Here is a 23736-nt window from a genome sequence, read left to right as displayed (position 1 = left end):
ATTTCATTATGTTAAATAGAACGGTGTCGAAAAGGTTTCATAGTTGAGTAATACACGTGTTTTATAGATTAGGGGGCAAACGAGCACACGGGTCAACTGATGGAAAGTGGTCAGCCCTCATGAACGGGTGTTCATGAGGGCTGATCGCTACACCAGAGGAGTAACTTGTGGGTTGCCGGACGTTTAAAAAGGAATACGCTCTTTTCTTGAATGTTTGAAGGTAAAATTATAAATTATTCTTGATATAAAAAAATTAGTAGGTTCCTTAAAACTTCCTATACCTAATGCGCTCTAAGAAGGTGCGGCTGACAGATTCAGTAACGTTTCGTATCACTCTTGAAAGTTGCTGCGATTTAAAAATTATGCCTTAATATTTTAGCTGTATCACATTCGTAGTATGTTAAGTCATTCGAATGCGTAGTTAATTAAATTAAAACCAACCGGAATGTTCTAGTATTCAATTAAAATCTAATGAAATGAAAAATAAAGTAAAGTGTTATGCGTATAACGTAAAGCCACAGTCGTGTTTAGTGATGGGATGTACGGCTACGATGGATAGGTAGTCGATGTTTTTTTAGAATAAAAAACGAAAATCGTGCGTCGTTCAATTATCATTCTTAAAAAACCTTTAATTATGTGGGTAAATCCACTGTAGACGCGGCTCTCTCTGCCCAAACCACAGTGACATTATCTAAGCAGAAATATGTAGTAAGCATTTTTCTAGACATTTCCGGCGCCATTGATAATGCGTGGTGGTACTTAATCTAACATATACAAACTAATATATCCTTGTTTTCTTCACGGTTCTGTAAAACTGTAACTCTGAAACACCTCAGGGCTCGGTCATAAAATATTTATTTTGACAAGTATATACACGTAGTTAGACTGCACAACTAAATAACACACACATTTAATAAAAAAATTCAAGAGAATTAAATGTATGCTGCGAGTATCGATAGCGATAAAAAAAGATTTTTCTAATGTCCATCCCTACAGAGAGACGTCAACGTCATACTGGCATCTGTCAGCCGCACCTTGTTATAGCGCAAAGGGTATAGTAACCAATTGTGTAAGCTTACCGAATACGAGTACGATCGAGACCTACCAAAAAAAACTATTTTAATATTTGGGATGCGAGACTCACGTAAGACTTATGAAGTACGGTACCAAGAAGACCTATGTCTTGTAAAGAGCGTTGTACGTAATTGAAAATGTCGGCGTTTAGTAAAATAAAAATGGAAACTTTGTTTCTTATACACTTTCCACTATGTTTGAGGTGAGCGGTGAGCATTCAAAATGGCTAAGGAACCGGAATACTAATGGATTTTACTTCAAAGTTGTCGGTCCATATATTTTGTTCATGATAAGCAATTTTAGTAGTTTAACGCGAAGTCAGGAATGAGAAAATGTTTTCACAACAGCTGCGAACAGAGTTTTATTTCACAACGTTTTAGATAAAAATACTCTCTATTAGAAGAAAATATTAAATGTGCAGTTTGTCAGTTTTAACTTTGTACTGTCCTAGACTTCTCATTGGGCAGTCACATTGGACAAATGAGCTACTCATCACACTAACAGCCTATAGGAGCCCATTGCTGACCAAATACCCCCCACAGGTTAGAGCATTAATCACCACGCTTGCTCAAATCAAATGGTAGATAATTTAGGTTACCTCACGATGTTTTCCTTCACTTTATGTCAGTGGTGTCTAAAAATCTTAGAAAGTACATACATATAAGTTGGAAAATGTCACTTTATAAATCTTGTACTTGTCTAAATTCGAGTTTTTGGCACTATGCCGTAGAAGGCACGTAAAACTGTCACTTGTGATTGGAAGGTAGTTCCAACCATGATAGCGTCTTGTAGCTCTGCCAGGGAATTGTGGACGGCAACATACTACAAAATACTATCAAGGTTTTATAAAAAAAGAAATTCTTTTTATAAAAAAATATGTATAAATTATAAAATATATATATGACGAAGGAGAAATCTCCGTGGTGTTTTGAAAAAGTGTGACGTCATCATTGCTGACGTCACAGTTGTTGTTCTCACGATGGTCACCCATTTTGGGACTTAGAAAAACTCCACGAGCACTGTATACTTAGTTTATTCAACTCCCAGAGAGGTCCGTACTGTACGGCGATCGGAGTGCAACTGCCTTGATTGCCTACAGTGCGGGCGTAATTATAGGACTCGGCGCACGGGCACGTGCTTACAAGTTTTAGGTTAAGTATTGAAATTACAATGATAACGTTAATTTTACATCGTGTTAAACTTAAAATAATCAACTGATGATTAATAAACTGATTTTTAGGACAATCAAGTGAATTAACCAAACTTATTCTACTTTCTCTGATTAGTTGATGTGGTTGCGCCGACACGGCCATACTGACAGGCGGTGCGCGCTCTGCACCAGCCTCGTTGATTTTTTTGTTGATTCTCGTAGGTTCTCGGTGATTCTCGTAGGTTCTCGGTGCTTCTTGTAGGTTCTCGGTGATTCTCGTAGGTTCTCGGTGATTCTCGTTGGTTTTGTTATGTTGTGATGTGATTACCTGTAGGCAAAGAAAGTGTTTTCTCTGAGAAGGATTTCTGTTCATTATAAATTAGTTGTTAGTCTCGGAGGGTCTCGTAGTGTTCTCGGAGGGTCTCGTAGATTTCTCGGAGGGTCTCGTAGATTTCTCGGAGGGTCTCGTAGAGTTCTCGGAGGGTCTCGTAGAGTTCTCGGAGGGTCTCGTAGAGTTCTCGGAGGGTCTCGTAGATTTCTCGGAGGGTCTCGTAGATTTCTCGGAGGGTCTCGTAGATTTCTCGGAGGGTCTCGTAGAGTTCTCGGAGTTTAATTTAGAATTTTTGAAATTTGAAAAGAGTAATTAACCATGCAATACTTATCTGTTTATTCTGGTGGCTTGTTTTCACTCTCCAGGTCGTGGTTTTGATGTACTTGCGGCTGTTGATTCGTTCCAGTTGATCAGGTGGAAGAGCTGATGATGAAGCGGCTGGGGTAAGGGCTTCTTGCTATCCCACTTCTGATGACGAAGGAGAAATCTACGTGGTGTTTTGAAAAAGTGTGACGTCATCATTGCTGACGTCACAGTTGTTGTTCTCACGATGGTCACCCATTTTGGGGCTTAGAAAAACTTCACGAGTACTGTAAACTTAGTTTATTCAACTCCCAGAGAGGTCCGTACTGTACGGCGATCGGAGTGCAACTGCCTTGATTGCCTACAGTGCGGGCGTATTTATAGGACTCGGCGCACGAGCACGTGTTTACAAGTTTTAGGTTAAGTATTGAAATTACAATGATAACGTTAATTTTACATCGTGTTAAACTTAAAATAATCAACTGATGATTAATAAACTGATTTTTAGGACAATCAAGTGAATTAACCAAACTTATTCTACTTTCTCTGATTAGTTGATGTGGTTGCGCCGACATATATATCATAAAAAATATTACAAAAAAGTTATTATTATAAAAAGCTATATGTATATTATAAAAAGTTTTAAGACTTACACTGATATTTCTTGACCTTATATATTCTAATTTCCTAACAGCCACAAGATATTTTTTTTTATTAACTACGACTATGTCTAAGGCCATTTAATTATTATTGAAAAGAAACAACAAACATCTTACATCTTTCTTTAAAAACTAATTTCTGTAATTTTGGCGAACAATATTGTCTTTTAATTATTAGATACATCTTCTGAAGTTTTCACTTTGAAGTTCTTCTAGATAAATGAACTTAGTTTTAAGTACGTAAGAACGTAGTAGCTAATTTAGTAATTCTAAAAGAACCTATTAATTAATTCGAATACTTTACAGGTATTTTAACTTCTGCCAACTTGAGTAGGTATTGTACCTAAGTTGTATGTATAGAAACTTACAAGTTCAATGACATTTAAAGGTAAGGTTAAAATCTGGAATCTAAAGCTTTCTGTTTACTTGGCAACAATTAATGATGAATAGAATAGATGAACACAATTATTAATGCACAGCACTCGACGCTCAACTTAATGTTCGACGAAAAGTTTTTTTTTTAATGGGGGAAAGTCATCCAATGACTTCTCTCGCCTTGGGCGAGGCGAGAGGGAGTATCAGACTCTTACTTCCAGACTTTTTTGAAACAATGAAACAATTCATTACTTTTTGCAAATATGTTACAAATGAGCTTTTTTACACGTCAAAGTTACTACAAACATGTAGCCGTAGTCTACATTTTAACGTGCCACTTTCGCGCGCCTCTAACCTATCCTATTTACACCTTTTTACTTATAATATCATTGGGCAGGGTCCATTTGTTTTGTCACAGTACACATACACAATCACATTAAGACATCTCCTCTTTGTATTTGCTTCAAGGTACAACATTACACAGATGACGTAGTTGAACAAAAGTAGTGCTGACGGGCAACAAGTAGAGCAACATGTTGTACAAAATGTCGCTCGTCTAGTTGATAAGAAACGTCTAGTTGATAAGAGGTTTTACAATTATCGTCCCTCTGATGTTCTACAGCGATGACTCACATCAATCTAATTAGTTCGCTTACAAACAGGATACCATGACAAACTTAATAATTTCCCTCAAAATTATTAATTAGGAGTATTATTTAAATGTCTCATAAAAGAGGAACATTAATTAATGATATTTTACCTTATTAAGGGAATGTTTTATATTGTTGCTTTTTGTAGGAAAGCAATATTTTCGGGATTTTGGTGTTGAGTTTTATACAAATAGAAAATTAAGTTGTTTACTCTTACTTCGCATGGCGGTGATATTGAGGTCAGAGAGAAAAGCCCTTTGGTTTTTATACATACACAATTACACAACATAATAAGCTTCAATAACAAAGTTTAGTTTATTAGGGTGAGTTGGAGATCGCAGTCGCGATTAAAGGGTTTTTTGTCAAAGTTAAAAAACTAACACACTGTGAAACAGGGGCGGGCTGCTGATACGTAATACGTTATCAAGGTTTAAAAAGTTAGTTAAAATGTTTTCGATCCAAATCACGTAGGAAGACACGTGAAGCGTCGTGTCGTATCCCTATTCAACACGTAGTACATCACCCTGTAGTCGTCGACTACTACTTCAATATAACACGACATCACTATCAACCTTGAACCTATTAATTCACAAAATTCTTGAGCACGCTTTCTGAATTAAAATATTCTACCTAGGTATTGTCTGAGGTCCTAATTCCATAAAATCCTGAGCAGAGCCGTGGGTGTCAGAATGTTCAGTGTTCACCTCAATGAACCCTGGGAGACTGCGTGACTTGTATCCTAGTGGCCACATTGCAGATACTCGGGCGTCTGACCTCTGATAGTGAACCCTTTAAATGGTGGTTTGATAAGCAAACAAAGGTGGTAACTGATACAGCTTTTGAATTGAATTGAAATAACATATGTTATTAGTCCAAAGAGGTATATCACTGCTGTGGTTAGAAAGTAATAGAAAGCATGCAGTTTTATCATACCGTAGTATACAGCCGCGTAGTATTTATTTTCGTCAGGACAGGGCATTCTCTTGAGTTGCAACACTAGCACCCATAGCATCCATATTGCGTGGATATTCAATGAAGTAAATGGCTTTAAATTCAGTTTGGCTTTGTATTCCGTACTATGGTTGCTATTTTAATACCTATGATTTGGGTTGTCTGTCGTTTTGACATTGAATAATTATTGAGATGTTATTGAATTGATATTGCTTTCAAGAATAAGCACCCACTTAGTGTTAAAATTTCAGACACGAGTACGGGGCTGTCACCGATTTAAAAAAATGACAAATTTCTTAATAATTTCTGAAACATACCTATATGCCTAGCAGTTATAAATAATAACTATTTGATCAACAAAACAGTAAAAGGTTGTTAAGGTGTGAAATTGAAATAAAATGTACACCGACACTGAACCTAAATAGATTTAACATACAAACATACGTACTACGTATATCTATCTATTTAGTTGTGGTTCCGTATTCCGGCTAAGCTGAAAACCAATTTAAGGTTTAGAGGGAATTTAACTTTACAAACGTGATTTCGTTTCGGATGCCCACCGTGTCCCGTAGTATGGCAGTATAGCCTTATTTTCGGAAGTTAGCTGACTGAGCTAACTGAGCTGACGCCAAACTGCTTAGTCGAGAGGCGATAGACGTTTAATTCTTTTAGATCGAGTGAGGAGGCTAAACTGTTATGGTAGGTAAACCATGTCGTCATCACCAATCCTATGAACTATGAGCCTTCTTTACACACTTATAAGGAGTCTGCTATATCATTACACTTGGCAATCAAACAGGATATTATAATTTAAAATCGTCTAGTTTAACAATTATTGAAAATATTTGAAAAAGACGTTTCTCAGTAGCCGCTATTGTTTTTGCAGTAGTAGGAACGGGGTGGTTTTTAGTTAGTAAGAGTCTGACACTCTTTCTCGCCTCGCCCAAGGTGGGAGAAGTCATTGAATGATTTTCCCCTCAAAAAAATAGACTCCATCTTTGTTCTAGATTTAGGTGACGTGAAATGAACAGAAGAAACACTGGTGTAGGGCAACGTTAAGAAATATAAACATTAACTTTCTACAATAAAGCACGCACCCCATTTTTACAGACGAACAAATCGTGCAATATCTTGCTAACTAGTTAGATCCCTATTACACCTCTGATTATCTTTCATAAGACTGTAATACCGCTAATAGTGACAGTATACGTAATAATATTAACCGTCGGTACAACAATAATCAATTGAGTTCGTGCTTCGAATGCAGGACGAAGTTATTTCGCTCCTTTTTCTAAGAACTTTGGTTGTGTGTGTGGTGGGGGGGGGGGGAGGATATTGTTCGGAACACTTTCCTCCATGTTTTCCTCAACGGATGATTTAGATAACTTTCTATGTACTTATGGATGTCCGAAAGCAAATTGTTTATAGATAATAATATGTCGGAGTTTTGTTGTTGATTTGTGTTATCTAGTTATTATAGGCTTTGATTGGTTTAAGGCAGTTGTCCCACCAACGGCGAGTGAACGACTAACTATCGGCTATTTTCTCGCTCAAGAAACGTACAATAGATATACTTTCCGTGTAAACAAAAGAGATGCATATACAAATAGTTGATCGCTGACTGTTCACACTGCCGGCGAGTGCTCGCTTCACTAGTTTGTCGCTGAGCGACAAGAGCTATGAAAGATAACACTCGCTCGGCGACACTCGCCAAGCGATTAAAACAAACGCCGAGCGAGCAACCAGTGGTCATTTCTCTACAGTGCGTATCGTAGTGCGAGTAATCGCCCGCCTCACTCGCACACTCGCTTATAGCCGAGCTACACAAATATCAGAACTACACACTCGCTCGCCATGTCTCGCTTAACTCGTTGCTAGTTCTAGCTCTACTAGTTACTCGTTAATCGTTGCCGGTGGGACAACTGCCTAATGAGTTGTGTTGTCTTCTGTTTGGGTGTAAGATCGAATTCTAAAAAAAAACAGTTATCTTTCTTTTACTATTTTCTTTCTTAAAGATAATATTTATAACTTTTTTTATTCTTTAGGATTAATGACTACCAAATACCAAATTTAATGCTAATTTATTTATTTATAAATTATTAGTCATTTACATCAGGTCACGAAAACCCATATTAATAAAATAATACTATAGGTAACTACTAAAACATATAAATTACTATAAATACATAATTATGCACTTAATTATTGAGGTCACACGATGTGACGGTGCGTGCCGTCGTATTACGCAAATAATATAATGATCATTATAATAATTGGGAAAAGTATTGAGTCCTATATTATGATCTTTCTAATTTAGTATTAGAACATAAAAAGTATAGACTTATCCTGTGTTGAACCCGAACTGTTATAAAATTTACTTAAAAAGGTAAATGTTAATACGTATAGATCACCCGCTCTGCTCGGCTCCTATTGGCCATAGTGTGATTTTTTATAGCTTATAGCATTTCTCGATAAATGCACTATCCAATACAAAAATAATGATTCAATTCGAACCAGTAGTTCCAAAGATTAGCGCGTTCAAACAAACAAACTCTTTAGCTTTATAATATTAGTATAGATGTACACCAAACGATATACAAATCGTTTGTAGGTTATTTTAAGCACAATAATAAAATAGTTCATTACTATAATATACCTAAACATATTCTAATTAAAAAGATGTCCAATTCAAACCAAAAGCTTTACAGACAAAATTGCAGGACCGGAACGAAACTGCGAAATTAAACGTCTAGTGCATTGCATTTTGTTAGCAAGTAATCCTTTTGTGACTGAATGCTAATAACTAGTCAGCCAGTGAGCCAGTCAGCCAGTCAAGCTCTTCACAGATATTTTATAATAACTAGGACGAGAACGAGCGACGAACTTAAATAAGTAATATATGTCTACATTTAGACGTAATTTTATTATATAACTTTCGTGAGACATACTCAATTAATTATTATGTTATCGGCTTACGGGTAACTGTTTGACGAGGAACTCGACTAGTTTCAAGCCATGCTAGAGGCGCATATTTACGATAACATAATAATTAATTTGGACTATACCGTTATTAAAAATATATATTATGTCGGAGACAGGAGATATCTCACGTTCGATGTCGATGAAAGGAAAATCTCACTTCTGACGTCAGTGATACATGTGGGCGATATGACGTAGGTAGCAGTAAAATAATAAAGTCTTCGATATGAAACTATTGTTTATTTCTGTACATTGCACTGTTACTTTATGAGGTAAAGCTACTGTTGCACTACTGCTAAGCTAAGCCACTGATGATGGCCTACCGACTACTCTAAGAAAAAATGCCGAAACAAACTCTGAGGTCTCATTCACTTTCGAACTGCAATTAATATGGTAAAGTATGTACCTGTACCTACATCAAAGATAATTCACTGTTACAACATTATGATACAACATAAAAACAGGTTACAGACTAGATACACAGTTGGAACACATGACGGTTTCATATTTGACCGCACTGGCCGAAAATTGTTGAGACAATTTGTATTATGAAATTGTGATGTTACTCATATTATTTTCTGTCGTACCTATGTATAGTTTAAACTTAGCACAATACTAGACTATCTGTTCAGTCAATATTTACAATTTTAAGTATTGAGTAGGTCAACTTGAAAGGCTGACTACTTCAAATTAGCTATTTATCAACAAAATTGAGTTATAACTGCTTATACAGGGATCTGTGTTGATCTCTGAGTTATTTAATCTATATCTAGCCCTGTAGAGTTTGCAGAAAATGCTGAAACAGTTGTAAGTTTCAGATTTAGTTTGGACTTGTTGCAAGCTTGTGGTTCTGAAGACGAAGACGCTGTGTAGACGATCCATTTAATATATTTGACTAATAATAGGCACTAACTACATTATATTGAAGTTCTGGGTAAACTACGCAAGGTAAACCTCATTGAACACATTGTTACGAGTGCTAACGACATTTAATTTACAGGTTGGATGAAATATATACCAAGAGTGATACTTACCAACACTTTTGGTACGGCTGAAACGAGCTGGTAAAACTCGGGAACGACTGAACCGATTTGGCAAATTTTGGTCTTGAATCAGTAGTAGTAACATAAACAAGTCGTCAAATATCACGGTGCAGTGTGAGGTTCCCTAATTAATTAAATAGTGCTTGTATGTGACGTCATTCGTTCATTCATTAATGTGTTCAGCAATGGGCGGATTGGCGCGCCAGTTGTGACGTGATCACTTTCGAACGTAGGTAGCCTGATTATAGGGTCATTCATTATTGTAGTCTACAGTTGGCACAACGAAATAAAACGCAAGCGTTATTTCACGCCAGTTCTCTGTGAGGCCTTGGTATCACTCTGGTTGAGCCTGCCCATCATGCCGATTTGCCGAAGCAAACTATAGTAAAGGTACTTACCAGACGGTAACAACCTTTACTATATTTTTTATTTTTCTAGTATTTTCAATGTACAGAATTTACCCTGCTACAGTTTCATTATATACATATATGTAGGTATAGATATAGATAGATAATTAATTGGTCGACTCATTAGCCAAACAATAGTTACTGTATCTGAACTGACTCATTTGTACCTGCATACCAAATAATAGAACAATGGGTGTTTATCATGAAATTCATGAATATGATATAGGTACATATAATAAAACATATTTATCGCCAATAACCTGTAAAGTTGGGTGGATAATAAACACTATAAATCTAATACGTATAAAGTAATTAGGTATTAATTAAAAGTTTTGGAATTGAAAGTTAGTTCATCTAGATTGGTAGATTTTAGAAAGTATTCTAAGCGTTTTAATTTATTTAGAATTTTTAGAGTATATACAGTTAGGTAATTAACTGAAGTTTCTATGAGTAAATACTAAATTTTGTATATAACTATGATTAATGCTTTATTTTATATCGTAACGTATCAAAAGTTTTTAGTTTTATTTGATAGTAAAAACATTAATTAATGAACCTCCTACAACTAATTTTATTAAATACGGTAAACTTTTTAGATTATAGTACTTTTTTCATTTTATTTTAATTAGGGAAGATATTTAGAAAACGATCTAAAGTATAATAAAGTGATATACATAGATATAGTGAGATAAGTACTTAGAAAATGATGCAAGACTTAGTCACTATACATAATAACTTAAAATTGTATCAAAAAATGCAGACGATAAATAAACTAACAGTGTGACATCGGACACATAATTAACGATAATGACATCACTACCGACCCAAAAAGGCGATTCTCCTAAAACTTGTCAAATTAATCGATTTCGTAAAATCGCTGAAAGGTTTTAAAGAAGTGGAACGAAAGGACGACATTCTTGTGCAGATGTCGGATCAAATCAATATTTCTAGAACTTCCATTGAAGGTACGTATTGAGTTCAAAATTGAATTCCGAGGTGCTCGTGTATTATGACCTGTGTATAGGTATTACTAACATACCCGATATACGTAGTGTTTGCGATAGTGTGTCTTATGTATTACCTATTCTTTCTTTTTTTATAAAAAATACCGTTGCCCCACCCTAGGATTTTCTTCTGTGTCGTGGGTGCGTATACAAACATACAAGTTCACATACACATGACACCCAGACCCGAAACAACAACGAGTGTCACACAAAGAGTTGTTCAATTCGGGAATCGAACCTACTACATGTTACGCAGCAGCCTAGCCAAACGTGCAGTCATGATGAGATGACCAATTAACCATACCTTGAAAAATTGTACCTTTACAATTAAGTAACGGAATAAAATACCCCTTAAGATCCCCTAAAAGTCGTTTCGAATGCGGCATTGTCATAATAATTGGCTTTTTAGCTATTAAGAGCCATTCCTTGTCAGTACGTACGTACTCCCATATACGGGATTAGGAAGGTGATGTTTGAGGAGTACGGTTGCTGATGAAATTACCGTCACATCAGGGCCTATATAATATGGAACTCCCAAGTCCCAAAGGTGACATCTTACTTCCCTATGTTTTTCTCATCAGTTCCGACAGTCGTGATCTTCGTCACGTTTCTGCTCATCCCAGGTGTAGTTTGAAGACATTCCTATTACATTTAACCGCTTCTTAGGGAATATGTCATAACGTTTTCTTAGAGTTCGTTTTTGTAAGGTATAATAAGGTTATCTTAGTTTTTAGTGAAACAAACAATGGAAAAATGAATTTATTTTTACAAAAGAGCACATTACACAACGCACACAAAAATGGTCAGAACGAATGTTTAGTTTATAAATATTATGTAGACGTATAAAAGTATAACCTGGACAGTTTATTATTAAGTAAAATGTATTTTTTTGTAAATGTAAGTTGTTTTTAATTAAGTCTTTTAATTCAACATACATAACCTAATAATTAAATGTTGAAAAGCCAGCAAAATATCAAAATGGCAATAGTTTTCTGCACAAAATGTGGGATACACGAGGTGTAAAATTTAATTTCGAAATGGTCTAACAAAAAGCACGAACCGAAATAAAATTAACAACGTAAGCCACTTTAAATATAATTTTCGTTTTGTGACAAATTTTCTAACCGATCCGAATTTTCATTTCTGGCAACACAAATATGAGTGTTGCTCGTAATAAAATGGATTGTCCCTAGATTAACTGGACTGGGTGCAATGGCAACCTCGCTTGTTTTTAATTAAAATTAGCTCTTTTAGAAGAATTTTAGTAATAAAAAAACAAACGTGTTCGTTATTTGTTGGGAATTTAATCATCTGTACAGCTAGTACAATGTCGATGTTTGTTGTTTTGTTCAATTATTGTAAAGAATATGAGAATTTTTCAAGCTTTATTCAATTCGAAATTCCTATGAATCAAATATTTCTAAAGCTGGATTTTATTTATATTTTCACTGCGAATTTTACGTTTGAAGAAGAGATTTCAGGAAAAGCGCTTTATCACCTGAAGACAAATAACGGAATGATGATAAGCAGAATCGCTTTTCTTTTCGTCTTCGTGTGACACAAGGCCTTTTGCCAGCAGTGGTTGTTTTTACGTACATAACTTCACGCCTAACTCCCATGGGGGCAGAGGCAGAGACAATGGACCGCCAATTGCTACGAATGTTACGTACCTCTTTCGCTTCACATTGGTTGTTCACTTTATTGAAAGTAACTTAAAAAAACTTAACGTAAAAAGGATCCTCAAAATAAAATCCTTTACATTAGGTTGATTTGAAAAATAAAATAAGTTTGTAGTAAATTTCTTGAGTGAATGATTCACTTAGGTAGAAGATAAAACTACGCAGTTTCAGTACGAAAAAGGCCACAGAAAATCCATCTGCAAATAAATCTAGAAATGTTGTATTTTGATAAAATGGCGCAATCACTAATAAAATGGCCGCGATGCGAAATGGCGGGAAAAAACAAAGATGGCGTCTGCGATTTGTTCAAGTTATTAGTTGGATGCTGAATCACATGTTCATACCGACAAATACATATCGACAGTTGAAATATCGTGTCTGAAGCGACGCGGACTATGTGAAATAGTGGGTCATTTTAAATATATCGCTTCGTATTACACCGTCGTGTAATATAGCTTGAGATATTTTAGGTACATCTGAATATAAAGTAGGGGTGTTTTTATACGGTTTGTATTATAGATACAATAGACATTTCGAAATAAAAAGTGCCAAAAAAATTAAGATATTGAACTTGGCGATGAAAGAAGGTAGTTATAGGTATCTACTTATGCACATAGGTACGAACCAGAAAGAGTTGTCGTATTTTTATTTTTCTGAGTTAGAAAAGTCTTTTCAAGTACCTAAACGTTTGCAATAAGAGTCAAGTCCTGAATCCACATGGCCAACTGAGAATTCTCTAATTAATTAATTATTTATCTTGTTTGTATTTTTTTTTAATTTTGGTTTTCATTAAATATTTAGTTGTATTATGCTTCTGTGCACGAGTACTACTTGTAGTTTCATTAAAATTATATGAATGATCTCCATACTGTATAAAATGGTTATCCAATTTAATTTTCGTTTTTCAGTTACGTAACGTTGTAACAGGCAACCGCTGTACGGATAACTCAAACGACGTAATTTACAATCGACAAAAACCCCGATTTGTACGAGCGCTTTAAGCCCAAAATAAATTAGATTCAGTAAAAATAAATCCCAACAGTTACTTTTTGCTTTTTTATAGGTTTTTGTAGTATTTGTAAATAGTTAGAATTGAACTATTTATGATGAAACTATTCTGCAACGTCACGCCTTTTATCCCCTAAGGGGTAGGCAGAGGTGCACATTATGGCACATAATGCCGCTATACAATGTACACCCACTTTTCACCATTTGTTTTATAAGTTCCATGTAATAGGGGGTGAGCTTATTGCCATATACTGAGAGCAAACGGAGTCTGGAATTGTTTCTACTGAGAAATTTGTTAGTTGGCGCGGTGGTTGATCAACTAACTGCCGCACATCGTGTTGCGGGTTCGATTCCACAGAACACCTTTTTGTGTAATCCATAGATTGTATTTCCGGGTCAGGGTGAAATGTGTATGTGAATTTGTATGTTTGTACGCACCTACGACACAGGAGAAAATCCTAGTGTGGGTTTATAGTTACTATTGAAATGCATATACCTGCTTATCGTGGCGACCACACTTGGGCTACGTCGCCATGGAAGTATGGCTACGAGCTCACAGTTCTTTACGTAATCTCAGGTTACTTAAGTATTCTAAAATAAAAGGTTGCCTAATATTGTTTTCTAAACAAAGTAAATATTAACCAACAATTAGAATAAATGGAGGCATTATACATGAATTCCATTAATCGTATGGGAACGTAATGGCGTTGACAAAACGCACAAGATGGATGGATGTATGGAACATGATAGCAACGTGATAAATTATGTTGTTTGCATAAACAGGCATACGAATTAACTGAAACAAATAACAGATCAAAACAATAATTTATTACTATGTAAATAATGGGTATGACGTTACACCTTAATTGTTTGGAGGTAAAGGTAAGTTTCTTTTTCGGCGTTTCGAAAATTTCTCAGTAGTTGCACGGAGTCTGGAATTGTGCTTAGAATATGGCAAGACTGGAATTGTGCCCAGTATATGGCAATAGGCTCACGTCCTACTACATGGGAATTATACCACAAAATAATGGTGAAAAGTGGGCGTACATTGTGTAGCGGCATTGCATGCTGTAATGGGATACTTTTATGGGATAAACGGCGTGACGTTGCGTATAGGTAAGTAGAGTTGCACATATTTATATTCATATTTTTTAAGTCCCATGCAATAATGGCCAGCTTATTGCCTACTATCAGCTTGTTTTTGTTGTGAGAGATTCAAGACTCGAAAAATTTGCAGTTTGCTTGGAATTTAACTCAATAATAACTATATTCAAAGTATCAGCAATTTCGTTACAACCAAAGCAAATGTAGTTTATTTAAATTGTTCCACACTCTTTCTTCTTAGATCTATTGAAGTGTCAAAAAATATATCTGTTTGTCAGTGATGCATACGTATACATAGGTATGATTGTTATTTCCACGTGGTTGAAAGCAGACTTCAACTTATACAATATGTATTGTGTCTAAGTGAGCGAGGCAGCGGGCCAAACTAAAAAGTTTTACGTAATAAAAATAACTTTGAAACTATCCATTCTTTAGTGGATTCTTTCAGCTAGATACAGGCACGTTTTCGACCCTTGTCATAATAATAAAAATAGTTTATTTATACCTACGTCCTGTAGTGTTTTCTTTACTGAAGTATTTCGATAAAAGTATTACCTAACCCATGTTTCTGGTGCCGACAATTTCAGCCTTCAGCTTAATATCTACTGAAACTTCTTCCATAATTTTATTGGAAAAGTAATTTCATTTTGAAATAATTTGTATTCTTAGTAATAGTAGGTATGACCATATTATTTACAGAAGATATAGGGTTAGTAGAAGGTTAGGTTAATTGAAGGTATAGGGTCGACAGAGTAAAACTAACGCCTTGTCATTAAATATATAAAAATATGTTTATGTAGAGGAGATTCGTAGTCCAAAAGGCAACTATAATGGGCTGTTGATGTGCGGGTCTGCGGAGCGGAGGCGAGCTTGAGTAGTTCGTCGCCTGACAAGAACCAGACCCGGTGAATAAGGCGTGTCGCGTTCTCCGAGCGGCATCAAAGAGGCATTAGATCACCACAAATGGGGCCCAGCAGGGCTGATGCCAATCCGGAGTTGTGGACTACCTAGCGGTTTATTGAGGCTCGGGTTCGAAAAGTAGGATTAGGAACGGGTTGGTTTTTGTCAGTAAAAGTCAGGTGAGGCGGTAGGGAGTATTCTTACACTCCCTCTCGCCTCACCCAAGGTGGTAGAAGTAATCGGATGATTTTCCACCTTAAAAAAGTAGGTGATGAGGTATGTTGAAGCAAATAATTGTAACATAACGATGAAGGACTGACCTGGGGAATCGAGATCTACTATTCGATAGTATTGCTTCACAGGAAAAACTAGTAAGAGAGCTTTATCGGTCAGATTGAAGTTTAATTAGAAACTTTTTCCTACAAGCGGACTGTGGAATATTAAATCAATAATCAGATATCGTTTGAGGGGATTGGATCAAGCCATCTTAACCCCTCATTTTTATTCCCTGAAGGAGTAGATGTGCCCTCTATTGTAGAGGCAACATCTATTATGTGAATTTTGTTGTGAGTTCCTTATGATTAGATTATTAATTTTAATGCAAAAATGTTTCTTGTCATAACGTTGCGTTTTATGGTACGATTTCCGCGTCTTAACATAGAAACTAACTTTTATTATAATATTATTAAAAGGGTATGAGCTTATTCCCATAAACCACGACAAAATTAGTTATATTATTAAGTAAATTAAGAAATTCCAAAAAAACTGTACCCTCAGATCGAACTCAAGGTCCGCCACGTTTGCAAGTCGGGGAACGAGTCATTATGGAATACCAAATTAATAATCAGGTATCGTTTGAGAGACTCGAGCGATCAGAATATTGAAATTAAGCCAATAAAGAGGATATTTCACATTGATTGCAAATTTGCAATGAAAAATTGACGGAATATTTTTTGTGCACGTACAATTGTGACTACATTTAATATGCATGAGTTGTAACTGATTCGAATGGAAGCGTTTTATTAATGGTTAACTGTCGATACATGTATTATTATATGCCGTTAAAGCAGATGATGATACCTATATGTGTTTTTATAAAATAAACAATAATGTTCGTATGCAGTAATTTAGCAAAGATATCTGCTATGATTATTACTATCAAATACGAAGTAGAGAGACCAACTCATAAAATTATTTTGGCTTATCTAAATTCACGTCACAGAGGGTCTCTTCATTGTAAGCAGCGTGCGCAGACGCGGCGATGTCACGCAGCCTACTGTGACTCGAAACTAGTAGAGCTTTTCTTTATTAATGTACGTGAGTAAACCGTGATTTTTAGTTAATTTAATATGTCTCACGATAGTTGCTATAAAAATATTTTGGGCTACTGTACATACCTAATGAAGGTTTTATCATCATAATTCATATTAGAATGCACTATTGTAGCATTATTACTTAGTGGCCATAATTATTTAGTATACTTTGTATGCAGTAAAACCTAAAACAAACAATAAACTCTTCATTTCTATAAAGCATTGTTTCACAGAGTCACTGGCGAGGCGTGATTCAACCACCTGATTGATGTGCACGACTGTACTGAGCGACCAGTGCAGCAAGACCTCTGCTGCCTTCATTAATAATCTCACTCAGTTTTCCAGGAAAAGGTCAAGATATTTTGGATGTTTCAGGCAAATGAATCACAGTGTCACAGAGGTATCTAGGTGGCTTAGAAACTGGCGATATATTGGCTAAAATTATGTGTTCCTTTGTCGTTTGGTCTAACAAATAAAGTAGAGAGGTTAGATAAAAGCTAATTAATGATACTAGGTAAAAAAATGTTCTAAGTAAGTGGAGTACCTACTACAGTAACCCAGGAATGTAGTTTAGTAAGTAAGTCAAACACTAAGTACGTACTTAGTGTCTTACGAAGGTGACTGGAGGAAAATAGGCGTTGTGAAATTTAGGTTTTAGTAAGGAATACATCGTGTTATTTTACATGACATATGTTATCGTATGTGAATAAATATTACCTAATATTGAAAATATGTTTCGTTTACATATTTTTGAAATTTGGAAAATTATCGAATGACTTCTCCTGCTGTTTTCTCTTGGTTGAGTGTCGGACTTACTGACTAAAAACCACCCTGTTGCTATTCGCTTTGAGTTGCAACCCCAGCAACTAGCTTGGTCGCTTGTTCACACTTTTCATTAGTACATAATGGAATTAAATAGCTAAATAGCTCAATACTAGCGGTATCATATGCCGCGACAGGTTTAAAATAGCAAATGGCATTTAGTAAAATCGTGAATAGCAGTGGGTATGTCCTAATTAGTATAGAAGCTTAGGTACTCCTCAATTAATTAAGCTTATTGTATTCGGTAAACACTGAGCCTAAATCTAATTTATTGCAAAATGTCTGCCATTTACACTCCACAATCCTGTAAAATATAACTAATACGAGACCTTTGGTAAGGATGTGTTCTAATGACAAAGTGTTGTGGGTTTATAGTCAACTACAAACAAATAGATCTCATTTTATTATTATTATTAAAAACTTAATACACATAAGCAGGATGTATTGCCTACAGTTGACCTTTAGGTGATGCAGAGTTAAGAGTGGCTGATTTAGAATGTATAAGAATTGAAGACAAGAACAAGTGTAGGAGAGCCATGCTTTAGCACGAATGGTCCGGCTCGAGCTCGGAATGACACCAGAGCTTATATCAGAAAACCGACGTGAAACAACGCATGTCGACTGTTGAGTGAGAAATTCCTAACCGACATACAGAAGTGACGAATCCACTTATAACGCCTCTAGTGTTTCAGCTTATTTATTTCAGCTGATCCATCTGCTTGTTTGCCGGCTTACTTTACATTTAAAAATATACCTCATGCCGACTTTGAAAGACACGACATACAGACGTGCGACGAAATCCAAATTTTTTCAACATATTATATATAAAACAGAAAATCTCCTTACGAGTTAGCTTTTGGGCGAAGGCAAAAGGGTTTTTAAAAACAAACAAGCAAGCAAGAGCAAGACTGATCTTTATTAATTCTAAAGATTACACGAATGCTTATTTAAGTAATAAGTTAATATAAACTTAATAATGTCTTCCTGTGACAAGTATGAGGAAGCGATACGTGATGCAGTCGTATCATCTAATTATTCCTAAGTGACAAAGGAGGGTGTATGTGTAGTGGCCTTGTTACTACAACATGACTCACGTTAAGCTTTAATATTTACCTCACGCAATCTGTAACCGGTAAAAAAGTAATTCCTTAAGCTAAATTAATTTATTCTTTCTTTGTACATTTAACGCGGCCATTTTCCTTGATAGTGTAGTTATGTTCGGAGTTTGTGAGCCTTACTCCGGCATTTTATTAGTTCCTCACAAAACCTTTAATGGTGGGGTGTGTCGAATTACTTCAGTTAATTCACACTGATATCTTTAGAGGGCTATAAAGTCTTCTTCTTGAACTGATTGTAAAAGATATCAACCTTTAACTAAAGACTATATAAGCTATATTGATATTTAAATAATTGTTACAATATGCGTTGGTGATTTCGATATTATAGGCAATTAGAACTCTAGAAAAAGAATCTGGTTAATAATAACAAGTGGGATTGCATAAAAAAAGTTAGACACGAGTCATTCTGTTTTTATTCTGTATAACATGATTTATTTTACCCTACTAGTGATAACTCCCGTGTAATAGGGGGCGAATCTATTACTCTACATCCAACGCAACTGATTTTTACTTTTAAACTATACACTGGCAATTTTCGTGCGGTTTCACCCACTGCTCGGCTCCTATTGATCGTAGTGTGATGTTTAAAAACCTACAGATTTCTATTTAACATAAAATAAGAGAATTAGAATAAACAAGAATTATTCAATTCGAAGTTAAGCGCATTGAAATAATAATAGGGCCTTCGTTAACACGACGCAAGCGTTGTTTCACGGTTTTGGTGAGGCCGTGGTATCAGCCAATAGAGCAGGTCTATTCATGGCTCTCCCACACTTAACATTAATTAAGTGAGTAAGCCGAAAAACACAATAATTATCAAGGTCTGTTTGTTGATAAGTCGGTTAATTTGTCCTTGAGCCGCGGGCAGACAGACATTTAAGTCTGCGTCTGTCAAATCCCAAGATACTAGTAACTAAGCTATAGAAAATGTTTCTTAAGAAATGTCTAAACTTAGGAATATAGGCTTTCTTGGCTTCAGATGACTGACTACTTTCCAGGACCAGACTAATTCTGAAAGATTTAACTTTCTTCTTTAGTACTTGTATAGTGATTTCATTTGAAAACCGTTTGTTTTGTTACGATGGTATAATAAATGGTGTTACAGAAAGATTTTCCGCAGGTACATGTAACTTCAATTAAGTAAAATTTGGATTTACTATTTTTCGGATAGCACGGTTTTTATTTATAATTAGCTTCTGTCAGCGGCTACGTCCGCTTTCCCATGGGATAAAAAGTATCATATCACCAAAATCAGCTCATACCCTGTCTGTATACCAAACCTGTCTTTCAGTTGTTTCAACGTGGTTGACGGACAAACATTCAAACAAACCAACTTTCACATTTATTATATTAATGTGAGCTTGATAAAATTATTCACATGAAAGTTGTGGAAAGATTATTTATATTTAGTTATAATATAATCACGTAATCAGATAGACTATAGGGTAAAAACAAACCGCTAAAATATTCGCATCTGCATAAGTATTGTTTATGCGATTAGGATTAATACGAACTAATCCGAAACGAATTATTTAATTACAGTAACACATTCTCGTTATTAAAACATATATGTTATTATAATACGTAATATCACAAATGCTACAATTTGATTTGTATGTGTGTTTGAATTTCTTTTAATTATTATATTTTCCCAACTAATCTAATTGTTGTAACTATGTAGTTAGCAGTACGTTGACATGATTCGGCTCGACGTCTGTTATTCATATAATCCAGATTCGACTGTAATGTTATCTGGCTTCCATAAAATCTTAGCTCTGTTTAGGTACTGCGGACAACCTAATAGGTTTTCAGGGTCCGGATCAAAGCAGGAGAAGTTGAACAAGATTCGGCTAGACGGCTACTATTCATATAATCCAGATTCGACTGTAATGTCATGTGGCTTCCACCCTCAAAAAAGGCCTTCAGATTTTCTTCCCGCCTCCGTATTTTTTAAGTCAATAAGTCTGAAAAATACTGTGCTGAAAATCGCATAAAAATCAGTTTAACCAAACGCGAGATAATAACGCACAAACATACTTACTTACCGGTCAAACTGAGTCGTTTAGTAAAAATAGAAAAGTCTTTTAGTTGCAAGTATTGTTGGTTAATAAAAATAGAAATAATATTTTGGTTTCAAGTGAAGATAAATGATTGAACTAGCTACCAAGTTATTAAATAATCTCGTTACTGTAAATTGATTAAGCACTACGTATAAAGTAGTCGTAGACTAGCCTGCATCACGGCACCAACAGCCGTCGCAAGAACAACATGGCGGACTCCCGACACGTCACGATATGTGCACTAGCTGCAGTTGTTGCACTTTGTTTTAAACTGAGTCTGGCTGAAGAATACGATGTCCACTATATCGACAACGATATTATATTAAAGAAATTTCCACCAACTTGTCATTATTCTGATGGTATGGATGCAGTTTCTTTTTTTTTATTACACACTTTTATTTTATTTGCGATGTATATGTGTGTGAAGTAGAATATTCCAACTATATTCAGCAGATATATTTTTTGTGGTGTAAGCCGGTAAACGAGTATAGACGGATCACCTGATGGTAAGCAATCGCCGCCGTCCATGGACACCCGAAACATCAGAGGTGTTACAAGTGCGTTGCCCGCCTCCGGTAACCGGTAACTCACACAACTAAACACAACGAAAGCGTTATTTCACGCCGGTTTTCTGTGAGGCCGAAGCTTGGATCTCCCACACTTGACTTTTGTTTGCATGACTATAAATACTTAGCACAGGAGCAGGACTGCAAGGATAATGAGCAAAAATGTATGTGCGACGCACCAGCTCACGTACTCTATAAAGAATTCTCCTGTTTGGAATGAATGATTCCTATTATCCTAATGCGCTCTAACAAGGTGCGGCTGACAGATGCCAGTATGACGTTGACGTCTCTCTTTAGGGATGGACATTAGAAAAATCTTTTTTTATCGCTATCGATACTCGCAGCATACATTTTAATTCTCTTGAATTTTTTTATTAAATGTGTGTGTTATTTAGTTGTGCAGTCTAACTACGTGTATATACTTGTCAAAATAAATATTTTATGACCGAGCCCTGAGGTGTTTCAGAGTTACAGTTTTACAGAACCGTGAAGAAAACAAGGATATATTAGTTTGTATATGTTAGATTAAGTACCACCACGCATTATCAATGGCGCCGGAAATGTCTAGAAAAATGCCTACTACATATTTCTGCTCAGATAATGTCACTGTGGTTTGGGCAGAGAGAGCCGCGTCTACAGTGGATTTACCCACATAATTAAAGGTTTTTTAAGAATGATAATTGAACGACGCACGATTTTCGTTTTTTATTCTAAAAAAACATCGACTACCTATCCATCGTAGCCGTACATCCCATCACTAAACACGACTATGGCTTTACGTTATACGCATAACACTTTACTTTATTTTTCATTTCATTAGATTTTAATTGAATACTAGAACATTCCGGTTGGTTTTAATTTAATTAACTACGCATCCGAATGATTTATCATAATACGAATGTGATACAGCTAAAATATTAAGGCATAATTTTTAAATCGCAGCAACTTTCAAGAGTGATACGAAACGTTACTGAATCTGTCAGCCGCACCTTGTTAGAGCGCATTAGGTATAGGATGAATTAATGATTATATATTATTTTTATACAGGGAAATATGACCGCAATCTAATACCAGACACAGAATGGCCGTTTTACATACGAAATGGCACTAAAAAAATTCAATATGTCGTTCCAGTTAATATGGTAAATAATAATTTACTTTACTCATCTTTAATTAGAAATGTCAATGATTCGCGCACGATCTATATGTATATGTACATATAATTACATACGGCCCACGGCCTATGTTCAGCAGTAGTCGTCTTGTGGTTGATATGATGATAATGATTGAATTGCAAATCGTAGTCTGTTTACCATTATATGGTTAAGAAATCATGACTTATAATGTGACTAAAGCATACGTGACTAAGATTAATATTTTGTACTATTTCAGGATCTACACAACGGGCCGATTCATGCACAATATGGTTGCGTCAATTTGCCAAGAGTCAGTAAATCGAAAGTAAAGCGTGTTTCATTTCAGATATCGCATATGATGGCTACTGTGACAGTCGAATTAAAAAACAACGCACCTGATGATACTCAAGTATTAATCCAGTTATTTAATAAAAAACAAACTGGTTTAGTAGATAATAATGACAGTGACAATGATTCTCATAATGATGATAATCTTGATGCAATAAATTCTGCCAGCGAGTTCCTGCGCTGGGAATAAAGAGTAATGACGTAATTTGAGCTTTATCACATTTTCGAAAGTCTGTATTTTATTTAATTAAGATCATTGTTTACTATTTTGTTAGCAATACAACAGAGACTGATGCAGTGTAAAATTATTTAAGAATAAACTGCCGGCTAAATAAACTCCACCGGAGTTATATCACGGCCTCACAGAAAATCGACGAAACAAGGCTTGCGTTGTGTTTCGTTGTGTGAGTGAGGTTACCGGAGGCCTCTTCCCAATTCCCGACCCCCAACAACCTTTAAATTCCTAATCTCTGAAATGGCTGGAACGATTTATTAATAGGCAGGTAGCTGATGTACTAAGGAATAACTCAGGCCATTTTTATAAGCCATAAAGCATTAGCTGGTTAATATATGTATAAAACAGGTCTAACTATAAAATAAAGTGATTTACAGTAGACTTTGACTATGAGGAAATTTGATCAGCACGAACACACTTACAAAGGGATTTCTTAGTAATCACGAAATCAAGCAATTTGCGACTAGGAATGCGGAACAACGGAGATGAAACACATTATGAGATAGATGGATCAATCCCTT

At 35.6% G+C, this 23736-nt stretch overlaps 1 protein-coding gene and 2 long non-coding RNA genes across 4 annotated transcripts; 2 read left to right on the top strand and 1 right to left on the bottom strand.

Moving 5' to 3' along the window:
* Positions 1-850: 850 nt before the first annotated feature.
* LOC126912740 (uncharacterized) lies at positions 851-22516 on the bottom strand. Its single transcript, XR_007707409.1, has 2 exons — positions 22486-22516; positions 851-1034 (listed from the first exon to the last, which is right to left on the bottom strand). It is a non-coding gene; the product is annotated as an uncharacterized LOC126912740 (long non-coding RNA).
* On the top strand, positions 1965-3136 carry LOC126912739 (uncharacterized). Of its 2 annotated transcripts, none has more exons than XR_007707407.1 (2): positions 1965-2613; positions 2719-3136. It is a non-coding gene; the product is annotated as an uncharacterized LOC126912739 (long non-coding RNA). The 2 variants fall into 2 exon arrangements; XR_007707408.1 differs by having other exon boundaries at positions 2698-3136.
* Positions 21110-23286, top strand: LOC126912737 (uncharacterized). Its single transcript, XM_050706430.1, has 3 exons — positions 21110-21289; positions 22544-22638; positions 22889-23286. The coding sequence occupies exons 1-3, from the start codon at positions 21139-21141 to the stop codon at positions 23168-23170; spliced, it is 528 nt and encodes a 175-aa protein (XP_050562387.1). The 5' UTR covers positions 21110-21138; the 3' UTR covers positions 23171-23286.
* Positions 23287-23736: the final 450 nt, after the last annotated feature.

This window comes from Spodoptera frugiperda, chromosome 29 (assembly GCF_023101765.2).
Source record: "Spodoptera frugiperda isolate SF20-4 chromosome 29, AGI-APGP_CSIRO_Sfru_2.0, whole genome shotgun sequence".
Taxonomy (NCBI): Eukaryota; Metazoa; Arthropoda; class Insecta; order Lepidoptera; family Noctuidae; genus Spodoptera; species Spodoptera frugiperda.
Note: the sequence above shows the minus strand (reverse complement) of the source record. Positions and strands in the feature narration are given on the sequence as shown.